We start from the raw sequence: 12424 nt of genomic DNA on the forward strand, positions 1-12424 counted from the left end.
CTTTTTTTCCTTGACTGTCTGTCTGAACATCTACAATTCAGACAACTGAGGATCATTCCTAGCTATGGAGTGTTTTTTGTTGGCTATGCTGAGTGTTTTGAAGAGACGAGGACAGCAATGATGCAAACCTGCCTGATCTGGGTTGCCAGAAGTATAAAAACGTTGTTTTGCAGTGGGAATCTCCTTGCCCCCAGCCCCTTGGTAGAAGAAAATGAATGATGAAGCAATCTGCAACCTCAGGAAGTTTAGGATATGAGAAACACCTTTAGCCAGTTTCTGACTGTGCAAGTTGTAGTTACTTAACAAGATGAGTTATATTATTTCAGCACTGAGGAGCAGAATTACCAAGAGGTTTTGACACTTGCCATAACTAGGTTTTATGTGAAGGGAAACATAAACCTTGCATCTGGGCATCCTGTGCATACAGAAACATGGACAATGAGGTGCTAAGATCAGTAACACAGGCCAAGATTCCTTTTATCCTGAAGAGAATGACTTTGGAATTGATTTGAAAGTGAAGAAAGTAAAAGACATGACTGAAAAGAGCTGCTTTGCTAGAGCAGCCATTCAAACATGTACTTTATGTTTGGCTAGGGAAACATGATCACAGACTTCATATTCAGGGTGGTCTAAGCTAATCTAGTTCACTTTGCATGTTCTGGTGATTTTTGACTATGATATCCTGCTTTGCATTTGTGGCAGGCTAGTGTTATAAGTCAGTAGCAGCAATAAATTCTTAAATTGTGGTTGCTGCTAATAATGATTTTGTGTTCTTTCAGAGGGTTGTAAATCATCTTAGATTGTGGGGTTCTTTTAATCTCTGCAGCTAGATTACTATTTCATCTCTAGCACTGTAATATTTAACTGGGAGCTAACAAATGAACTATTATTTCAAGGTTGGGTTTTTTTTAATATCATTGGAGTGCTGTGTATTTCCTAGTCTGGTCAAAGCCATTTGCTCCTAAAAATTCTTATTTAAACATGAAGCTAAAAGATGCTGATTGACGCTGGATAAAATTTCTTTCACAGTCAGTGAATCGGGCGAAGGATATATTTTTTGGTCTATTGAAGATGTCTATAGATTCAAGCTGAATTCGGTTAATGTTTGGAGTCCTAAAATGGAAGATTGCTTTAGGGAATTGGAGCTTTTCATTCTGAAACACGAAAACTGATTTAAAAGAAAAAGGAAAAAAAAAAAAAGAAAAAGAAAAAAGCCTTGAGAACAACAAACTCAGTGTCCTTTTCAGCGCTGAGTAAGCCGCTTTAGTCAAAATGCTGGTAACCCTGATCTCCCTAACTTGGCCACAGTTTTTAATTTCAGGTACTGGTCTTAAGAAAAGCCTACTAGACTGAACTTGTCGGTAGATTTGTATGAATACACGCAATCCCCTAGTGAGGGGTGAGAGCAGGGGCTTCGAAAAGCAGAGCAGGGAACTAAACAGCAGGTCTATGGAGATCTCATGAGGCTGAACATTAACTGATCTGTGGTGGTTTTTCTCTTCCTATCCCTTGGAAGACCTTATAGGTTTTGCTTTCATTCAGGTGTCCAAACAGAAAATACCTGAAGCCGTAAATTTTTTTCACAGTGGAAAGACTGTCCTCCCAGCCAGCTATAATTAAGAGTCAAATTTTTTCAGAGGGGCTGGATTTGCCCTCTGTGGGTCACTGGCTGGCATTTCCCTTAGTGTAGATGAGAGGCTGAAACGCTATGTTGCATGTCAAGAGATGGAGCACTCACTGTTCAGAGAGTGCCTATCTGTGCTGGTGAGAGTACAGGATAGCACTGAGGCAGATCTGCTCCACTTGTGGAAGTCCTTGGAGAGCAGAGACTCTGAGCTGCAGCCCTTCAAAACACGGCACTGCAGAGCTCAGTGTGCACTGACCCACACAATTAGATATGCTCAGTGCAGGAGGGAGGCTGTCACAGCCTACTATTATGGCCAGGCTACTCACAGTACCTGACATTGCTAATTTGAAGATAGCTTGATGTGTCTACATTGATTTCAATCACAGTAGTGACTTTCTTTCCATGGATACAGCAACCTGTAGATAGACTAATTGTTTACTCATATTTTTGATTAGTGTGCATCACTTCTTGCCTTTTATTGCTGCTCTTCTTTAAGAAGAATTTAAATATTCAAGGACATGTAAAGCCCACATGTATCTGTGAGTTAAATAAGAAGCAAGTTTCTAAACCTTGTATTTGGATTTTTATACTAGCTAATACAGAAATCAAGTGGATGTGACCAGTGCTCAAGGACTGAGCTTCTAAATCTTTCTGAAAGCTTGAGGTTAAGGCTGAGAAACCTCAGCCTAAAGAGTGCTCATGGATCACATCCCCTGTTTCAGTGTCCACAGGATTCAACCATCTTATTAAGGCTTTCATGTTTGATCACTAGATTTTACATCATCAGAACCAGGAATTTTCTTCATAAATTAATTTTGAGCAAATTGACAGTATCTGTCCCACCTCATTCTTTGTAATAGTTCAGGTAGTGTTGCAACTTAGTTCTGTCTCACAGTGAGATGGTTTGATGGGAAAACACTAGGTCTGATTTTAACAAGAGTTTATGCAGGTGTATTCCTAGAGTTACTTTATTTTATTGGATCTCATCCTTTGTATCTCTCTTGAGCTTTAGCTGGGCTTTAGACATTGAATTTTATTAGCTTCAGAATTTCATGGCTGTGCAGCTCACTGCCAAGGAACAGAAGTTATTGCAATGGCTTTAATAGGAGTGTAATTTCATCCTTAGTATTATGGAGGTTTCATTTATAGTTTCTTTTAAAATGCCATTCTTAAAACATGAACAAGTCTGATTATTCTGCTAAGAACTGTGCACACTGAGGATATGTGTCAATGATTGGCATTATATTGTATTTAACAAGCTGAGAAATATTAACAGTTTGAGGATTTGAAGCCAAAGCTATTGGGAATCCTGTTAGGCAGTATTTTTAGAGAAAATCTTATCCATGACTAAAAGGTAATGATCTCAGTACATCTCTCAAGGATCCAAGCAAATGAGTTGGGGTTTGTTTTGTTTTGTTTTTTAAGGAGAAAAGGGATTGGAGGGAGACAAGAAGTGGCATTTGCTCACTGCTAAGGTATTCTTTGACTAATAAACACTTTGAGGTCAGCAGTATGGTCCTCTGAGTGCTCACATGAGCACAGGTGAGGAATATCTGAGAGGTGAGGTGTGTCAGGTCCTTCAAGGTGCCAGGGAAATCCTGGGAAATAGACACCTTTGAATTGTACCTCCAGCAGTGGTCTCCTAATACTGAGTGGAGCAAACACAGACTGTTCTCAGCTATGGAATCTAGTGGTACCACCCAGCTGGACTTTTACCTCCCATGAGAGATGACACTGGAGAGAGGACTCCGGTGAGCTGCTGGAAAGGGCAGGGGCTGGAGAGCAAGCAGCTGCCACCTGTTTGCAGGAGGGTGCTTTTGAATGGAAGCACCACACCTCTTCAGTACTCTGCATCATCCCAGCCAGTACTGACAGAGAAGAATAACATCGGATTGACACCTGATGAAGAGATTTGGTTTTGCCACGACTGGTGTTATGAAGTCCTAATGGCCCCTGCTTTGGCATGCCACGGGGAATCTTGATTGCACTTTGTTCCCCCTTTTGTGTGGGGCATGTTTTTAGGCACAGCACTACACAGGGCCAGTCTGCACTGTGCCTTTGCTCATGTGAAACCCAGAGCACTGGGGAGTACAGTACAGAGAAAGCACTCTTGAATTTTTCAAGGTTTTTTATCTCTGGCTGAGCATAAAACTGGAGGGACTTGGGATGGTTCCAGCAAAGCCACAGTACCAATAAGGTAATGCTGTACAGGACCTGTTTGGGTCTTACAAAACCAGGTGAGGTCCAACAGGGTTATCTAGCCCTGTTTCTGTGCTGTGCTTAAGTACTACCCTGCTTCTCTTGGCCGTGGAAGCGCTCGTGCTGTGCTGTACCTGAGTTAATAGATCTCACTGAAGCTAAGCTGCTTCTGCATTTAGCCACAGTATTGTGTACCTGCAGCTGCACCATGGCTGATTTACAACTTGGATAGAATGGCTTGAGGCAGCTGAGAGTGGACTGCTGAGATTCAGGTGCACTTTTCATTCTATTTCACTTCCATAACATAATATGAGGAATACAAGGAATGTAGAGAGATGACAGCTTAGAAAAGGAGTTTGGAGCAGGTTGACACCTATAGTGTGAGGGAGCTATATACTGCAGCTTTTCAAATAGTAGTTGGACACTTGGCCTTCTGTGTCGTAAATTTACAAGACTGAGGTTGTGTGTGTTTGACAGACAACAGGGCAGTTTTTGCTGCTTTCTTTCAGCAGCAGCAGAGCTGGCAAAAGTGAACACCAGCAGTCTTGCTCCTGGGATCCTGTCACCTCCTCCATTAGACCCCTATTTCACAGTGTACCAGCACCAGAGACTGAGGCACTTGAAAGAATTCCCGACTCCCTGCCCTGTGTGATGGTTCCCACCCTTGCCCCACAATTCCTGTCCCCTCAAGTTTGCTGAGGGTGGCAGTTTGTGAAGATGAGTAATAAGATGTATCTGTCAACTGGCTTAAATCAGTTCTCTTAAATATTTTTATATATATATATATATATATATATGTATATATGTAAAGTTCCTTCTCTGTTGGGGATCAAAAAAAGTACAATTATGTTTGTGTGACTGCTTAAGAAAATACATGTGGAAGCTCATCCTTAATTAAACAAATGCTATGATTAAGGCAAATGCTAAGACAGGCAAACAGTTCCTTCATTTTCCAATGTATTAAAAAAAATTTCATTTTTTTCAGCATTGCTTGAGAAACCTATCAGCAAAAGACGAGACAGTGAAGCTGTACAGAAGGCCAAGATCCTTTACGCATCCTGCATGAATGAAAGTAAGTAAGTGACCTAATTTGGGAGGGACACATATGCATTACCTGTGTTTATAAAGGCAGGCTTCTTTGCTCTCTACTGAGCTCTGTGAAGCTTTGTGTAGAAACACAGATTTCGCTGATTTGGATTAGAGGGTCTTCTACCCATTTGCTGAAGCTGGCTATTGAGATTAAGGTACAACAAGGCACAAGAAGTCAGTTTTACAGAGACCTCTGCTTGTCAGGGAACTGTGAAGGGATATTTATCTATGCAAAAAGATGTCAAAACCATGCCCTGGGGGTGTGGGGTTAGTGCCTAGGAAATCAGAAGAGCACTGGTGAAATTCTCATACTGATGCTTTTCAATAGCCTGTTGCTCAGCACCTTCTACCTTTCTCTAAATCCATGTAATCAAAACACTCCCGTACCACTGGGTATAGATATTCCTGGACTTTCAGTTATCTGCAAGTCAAACAAGTTTGGGCAGGGAGCACTATAGCCACACCTGCGAAGTGCTTTTTCTGAGGTTGTAAATGTTGTTGTAAGGTGATGTACACTAGGCTGGGTCACATCACTACCTTTATGTAGCTGCACAGATGAAAGATGAGTTGGAAGGGAGTGGACTTTGTCCTTCAAAGTGCCCTTTGTCCTTCTGACTCTTTTAGACTTCATTTCCTGTGCAGTTTTCTTCCAGCACAGCCCAAGACTGACTGTCAGCAATTGAGATGGCCTGTCCCACAGCCTCGGTGCCAAGACTCTGACCCCTCTAGCGTTGATTATGTACAATAACCCACTCTCAGAAACAGTGAAGTTTTTATGCTAGTTTCTAAACAAGGAATGTTTTTAATAATTGACTTAATTCCAGCCCTTTGCCCTTTTTGAAAGGCACTGATTTGTCTCTCTTATACTTGATGCAGATAAACTGGGTTGGATTCCTGTGCTTCTGTGCTCACAGGCAGAGCAGAGGCTTTGAGTTTCAGCTATTGTGTTTTGTCTTGCCTTGAAATCGATCAACGCCAATAAATCTTTGTGTCTCGTGTGGCTGCTGCTGGATTTGAATTGCCTGGAATGTAATTGTTGTCACACTTTGACATTCCAGATAAAATTGAAAAAGCGGACGTGAAACCCCTGTTAAGTATACTGAGGCATTCACCTTTCCGCTGGCCTGTGCTGGAATCTAACATTGGAACTGAAGGGCTGTGGTCAGAAAGGAGGTTTAGCTTAGTCCAAGCCTTGGCAACGCTTCGTGGTCAATACAGTAACTCTGTCTTCATCCGTTTATACGTGGCTGCTGATGACAAAATCTCCAATCGATACATCCTGAAGGTAAAATATAGCATATCTAATAGGTTACTCTGCATAGTATTTTGTGATCTAATTCTTTTAAAAACATGTTTACATGCCAAATCTTTACACTTGATCATTGTTGCTATTATCTACTCACAGATATACATAAGCGCCAATTTATGGGAACAAGCCACTAGGAACCACACACTATTGAAAAATATTTCTGTACAGGATATTTTTCTCCTTTCAAATAGAAAAAAAAAAAAAAAAAAGTTCACAGTGGACCAATGTCCAGGGTCTATATGCATGAAAATGAGAAAGGTGGCTATCTAGTCCTGGGGTTGTTCTGGGTGAAGAATACTTTTTTATCTGTGAAGATTCTATGGTGTATCAGTAGCAGATATTTTGAACTTAAGCTATTTTTCTTGAGAGAAAACACATTATCTTGTTCTTATACAACACCTTACAACACAGGTGTATCCGAAACACTTCTAAACCCGAAATACAGAATTTACCTTTTTACTGAAATGCTATTACTTTTGGACCAAAGCATTAACAGTTTGTTAACAGTACATGGCATTACACAACAGTTTAGATTAGTGAGAAAAAGACCCAAGCAATGTTGCCTCACTGTAGTCTGACAAAACTCCAGAGAGAATTGTATTACTGTGAGATGTCACCATGGAAAGACTGAGTATCTGGGCCAAATGTACTGTTGTTTAAGGAGAGATGAGTAGCCAGAGTAGAGCAGCCCTCCCCTGCTACAAGAAAGTAATTTATGAAGGCAAGAGATAAGGGACAAAGAAGAAAGTTAAGATGCCATTCATCACAGCAAAATAGGATCTATGATCCTGATGTTGCTAGCATCTTGGCTAGCTGTAGGAATGTAGCCAAGAATACATTGTTTTGGGGGATCAAACAACAGTTACCTGTGGTGGTACTGGAGTGGGTGTCAATTCTGAGTTGTTTAAAATACCTTTTGACTGAGGCATTTAACTGGTATAAAATTGAAAGGCAACTTTTCCTCATCTCTAGGACATTTTTCTGAATAGTCAACAACAGATCAACAGTTCACTCTATTAAATAAAGATGTAATTCTGCTAAGATGCTGTTCAGATCCTGTCAGGATTGGTTTGGCTAGAGATTTGTTTAAAAGAACTAAAACAATAGAATCAGGAGAGATATTTAGATATCTCCTGCCATAATATTTCAGTTGAAGTCACCTGTCAGTAAAGGACTGGGCAGTTATATCCTTATTGCTGGTCTCTTGGAAATGAATTATACTTAGCAGTATCTTCACTCAGTATGCTTAGGTATCTAAATAACCGAAGCACCACATGCTGTGAATAATATACTATACCATAGAGTATTCTGTTGTTCCTAATTTGATTAAGAACTTGATCTGCAGAATGCATAGGCCAGTATTCCACTTTGTGTTTTAACAAAATCCCAGGAGTGTAGCTGTACCATGGAGTATTTCAATCTGCTTGTGAAAATGTCGCTATTGCAAAATTCTTTTTGTTCAGCATTGCAAAATCATGAATGGATCAGGAAAAAAGTAAAAACTCCAAATAAAACTTTGCTCAATGTTCAACGTGATCTTTTGTTCTTGAGGGCTGAAGAAGTTGGTTAACTTTTTTGTTTGTTTCTCATGTTTGTGCTTTCTTGGTTTCAATGGGTTGTCAAATCTAACTCTTAAGCCAGGAAAATTTGGATGAGTATTTCATGTAACAGTCACATAATTGAAATAGACCAAATAATCTGAAGTTAACTATTACCAGGACACACATATGCAAAGCATAAGAGTATATTCTTTTTGTTTCAATATGCTGAAAAAAGAAGATGATACTGTTTTTCAAAGAATCAGAGTTGTACTGAGTATCACAGATACTCTCCTTCTAGTGCATGATTTGGTTTATTTGCTTATGGTATATTTTAAAGGCTGAGAACATCAGCCAGTAGAGGAAAAGATTATATTTGTTAATTCATTTCAGATTCTAAGTTGTATTTATTTAGGTAATTTTTATAAATATATAAAATGTGAAATATGTGATGTAGGTTTTAGATTAAAAAGACATGTGAAATTGTATGAATAAATACAATCTCTCTTCACTAGACTTATCTTTAAAAAAAAAAAAAAGCACCAAAATAATAATTTTACAACATCAAAACTGTTGTTTCTGCTCTAATCAGTATCTTACTTAATTTGGAAGCTGGTTGAATTATGTTTTCAGCTTTGGCTTCTATACCCTAACATAACCTCACCTCATTGAAGTGTTTTGGGAAATCTGAGTTTCCAGTACTAATTTTAATATATATGCTGCACTGAGTTTTGCCTGGTTAGGAACTTTAAACAGAGTGCAAATACTCCCATGTAGTAATTTCACTCAAAAGACTAAGTGCAGATCTCAATGAACTTTCAGGACTGGATTAGAAATTACCTTGAAGACCTCATTCCAATATTAGGCTGACTGTAGACCAACAAATTTGATCCACCTTTAGATCAAAAAGATAAGTGAAAGTCAAAGATCCATCTGGACCTACCAGACATCTTTAGCTAATGTACTGGAGACATAACAATTTCCTGTGCATGCATGCAATCATTTCTGTGGCTGGTATCCAGCTGTTTGAGTACATCTGTTCAAAAAGCCAAATACAACACACAGTGCTGGTCTAAGGTGAAGCTCAAAAGTGTGACCTTAATTTCAGTCAAAGAAGGGTAGTGATGCTTTACAGATACACAACAGCTAATGGCTGTCAGCACAGTATAGCATTTTTCTGTTGTTTTGAAATCCTATGGAACTCAGGCTGGTGCAGTGTATTATGTATTAGATATTAATGCACATCTTCCCTAATTGCCAGAAAAGCATGAACCCTTCCAAGGTTGCTTATAGGGCTACCTTAGAGTTCTGATTAATTTACCTCTATTAAATGCTGCTTTTTGTTATTTTTAACAGCTTGACCAAGCAAGCCTGTCTCTTGCATCCCGAGAGGATTACCTAGAAAACACCACAGAAGCCAAATCCGTAAGTATTATTAACTGGAAATCAAAGTGACCATTTTTCCCCTTAGTTTTTTTCATTGTGGCTTTTGATTTGTTGAGATCCAAACTGAGAAAGGGTTTTGGTTTGTTTAGATTTGGATTTTCCAGGATGTCTATCGGAAAACACCACTACAAACATCACTACCACAAACACTCTTGCAAATTTTCTCAAATTAAAATTTTTGTAAGATTTGGCATCCCCCCTGCTTTTCTTCTTCTCCCTTGGAAGGGGCCTCTGCAGTTCATTTTGTTCAGCCCCTCTGCTCAAGCAGGGTTGACCTCTGGAGTATACTACTAGTGACTGGCCTCCAACTGGACTTTGCGCTGCTGATCACAACCCTCTGGATCTGATCATTCAGCTCAGCCTTACCAGTCAAGACTGGAGCACAGTTGGCATTGAATGCCTTGGCCTTTTCAGTGTCCTTTGTCATCCTGCTCCATTTAGCAGCAGATCCATGTTCTCCCTAGTCTTTCTTTTGCTGTTATGTACTTGTAACTCCACACAGACTTCTAACTCCTGTTTGTTCCCTAAGCTGTGTGCAGTAGTGTAAAGGTATTTCCAAGGGACACAGTCATGCTGATTCTTCAGTATGGCCTTGAGAGCTTCCCGTATAAGGCTGTCCTTCAGGCACTTCCTTCTTTACATACCTAGCCTCAAAGGGGTTCCATTTCAGTTCTGTTGATTGTTATGTCCTCTCTTTTCCCATCACCCTGGGCCCTTCATTTGCCTACCTTATCCACACCTTCCTTAGTTGTTTCTTGAGGAATCACTCCCCCCTCCATTGTTTCTACTTTAAAGTTCTCCTTACCACGTTGGCCAGTCTGTTTGCAGAGATACTCTTGCCCTATTTAGTTAAATGGATCCCATCTCTTCCAAGTAGCTGTGAACTCTCAGAGGGTCCCATGATCACAGAAACCAAATCTCTGCTGCTGATGCCAGCTGAGCAACCAGACATTAACCTGCAAGATCCATCATGTCCTCCTGAGGCCCCTGCCCCTCACCAGCAGGATCAAGGAGAACCCCACCTGGGCCATAGCCTTGACCTCGGTCCCTATAGTCCTGTAGTCATGCTTGATATTTGATACAGGTCACCCCTGGCAATAGCATCGGTGCCTACCAGAAAAAGCAGCAGGGAATTGTAGTCAAAGGGCTGGATAAGCCTTGGAAACCTCCTGGATGTGATAACTCAATCGAACAGCAAACCTCCCTACATGAAAAATCAGGTTGGCAGATGGGGGCCTCCATCCCTTACAGTAGTGAGCCTCTTACCACTGTCACTTGCTTCTTCCTTCTAGTGGTCCTGAGGGGCTCTGGCTCAGCCACAGCGCTCCAACTGATAATGCTCCTGTGTCCTCATCGGCTACAAGATCAGTGGAGTTCCAGCCTTCACTGTGATGGGAGTTTCCACCTTCCAATTTCATAGGCACAGGCTACTCCTGCTCTTCTGCTGTAGCTGAAGGTCCAGGCTTTTAAAGCAGATCGACCAGAAAGATCTGGTTGATCTTTCTCATCTCCTCTGAGGCTGTGTTGTCTGCTGACCTCTCACAACTCTTTCACTTAGCAGCACAGCTGTTCAGCAACTGCACACCACCTGCATGCTACAAGATCATGTGTCGCAGCCTTAGTAAGAGGCCTTAGCCATCCCCTGCATCCTGAGACTTGCAGAGCTGCATCCTTCCTTATGAAGCACCGTCTTGGTCCAAGAGTCCAATAACAAAGAGACAGTTATGCCAGCAGTGCCTGGGGATCATGTCCTGTGGTGTGTGACCACCAACCATATCTAAGGATGGGTATACCAGACAAAGTGTGCTGGCCTTTTCTTTGTGAACTGCTGCATCTGTTGACAGCCTCTGGGAGCTGTGCTCTGGGCCTGGCTCTTATGTAGTCCTCTCTCTGGCATGGGCTCAAAGAGTGCTCAACTTTCTCTGATCAGGTATCAGCTAGAAGAAAGGCTCTGGGTACTCTTTGATCAAGCACAGCTGCCAGTGTTAGCAGCTGCTGGAGATACCCTCACCTTAGCTTTTACTTGACCTGGTGTCAGTGGGACCCCTTGTGTCCCTTGGGGAGGGGATTCAGGAGTTCCCAGATCATGAACAAAGTGCCCAGAAGCTCAAGAACTTCTCAATGAAGTCGAGCCCAGAAGCTATCATGTTCGCAAGCTGTCTCAGTCAGCTGCCCTCTGGGCCTGTCTCTTGGGCTCAATTAGGCCAGAAGGCTGAGCACATTTCAAGAGACGCTGCAGGTTATTATCATCAAGTTGACCTGAATTAATTTAATAAAAGGAACAAGAGTTCCTCAACAGATTTCAAATATTCATTTCCTCTTTCCCTCCTGCTTTATGATTTCTCTGCTACAACTTAGTTTCTTGCTGCTTTTCTATGGACAGCAGTTGGGAAGCAATGATGTTTATCAAAAACTTTAATGTATCAATATTTGATAATGGCAGCACCCTTTTCCCCCTCACTCTGGAAGGCCTGTGGGCAGTATCCAGCACATGCAGCCTAAAGCTCAAAGAAAACAACCCCTTGGGTTGTCATGGGGACAAGTCATTGCTGTTGATTACGTTTTTATAGTTTTGCTTCCCTTTTGAGTTCCCTGAGAGGTTAGTACATTTTTTAGCCACATCTATCAAACTAGAGGATGCCAGGATACACATAATTGTGTGTATCCTATTAATATATAAATCCACCCAGATTAAAGGTGGAAATACGTTAGGATACGTTTTTGCTTTTATTGGACTGTGGGCTGGTAGGAGTTGATGAGGAGCAATCTGTTCCCTCCAACATCTCTGAAAGATTGTACTGGGGGAGAGGTAGCACAAAAATCACTACAGTATCATTACATACAGTGTATTTTGCTAACATTTGTGTATACACAGTAAGAATAAAATGTGCTTTATTAGGATAGCTCAAGGAGAGCAGAGCAGAGCAGGTACATATGTTGCAGTGTCATGGTAGGAATAGAGGAGAGCTCAGTGGAGCATCCCTTCATCCCTATTTTTCTCAGCCACTAAGCTTGCACTTGTATACAAGTAATTCTTCAGTTCTACACTGATTACTGTATAAATTGTCATAAAATATTGGTGTACACTCATACACATTGTCTAATCCCATTGTAAGAGCTCTATAAGTGTTGTCAGTCTAATCCAGAAGTGTCATTTGCATTTCCTGACATTTATACTCTGTGAACCACAGCAGATATCTCTGTCCGTCATGCACA

General features: G+C 41.0%; 1 protein-coding gene across 1 annotated transcript in view; it reads left to right on the top strand.

The window, feature by feature from the left end:
• Positions 1-12424, top strand: part of PHEX (phosphate regulating endopeptidase homolog X-linked) — a 111132-nt gene that overhangs the window by 18967 nt on the left and 79741 nt on the right. Inside the window, exons 4-6 of the mRNA XM_026856220.1 lie at positions 4812-4898; positions 5974-6200; positions 9119-9187. Of these exons, the coding sequence (XP_026712021.1) occupies positions 4812-4898; positions 5974-6200; positions 9119-9187 (383 nt within the window). The remainder of the gene's footprint in view (positions 1-4811; positions 4899-5973; positions 6201-9118; positions 9188-12424) is intronic.

Source organism: Athene cunicularia, assembly GCF_003259725.1.
Source record: "Athene cunicularia isolate RWA chromosome 1 unlocalized genomic scaffold, athCun1 chr1_part1, whole genome shotgun sequence".
Classification (NCBI taxonomy): Eukaryota; Metazoa; Chordata; class Aves; order Strigiformes; family Strigidae; genus Athene; species Athene cunicularia.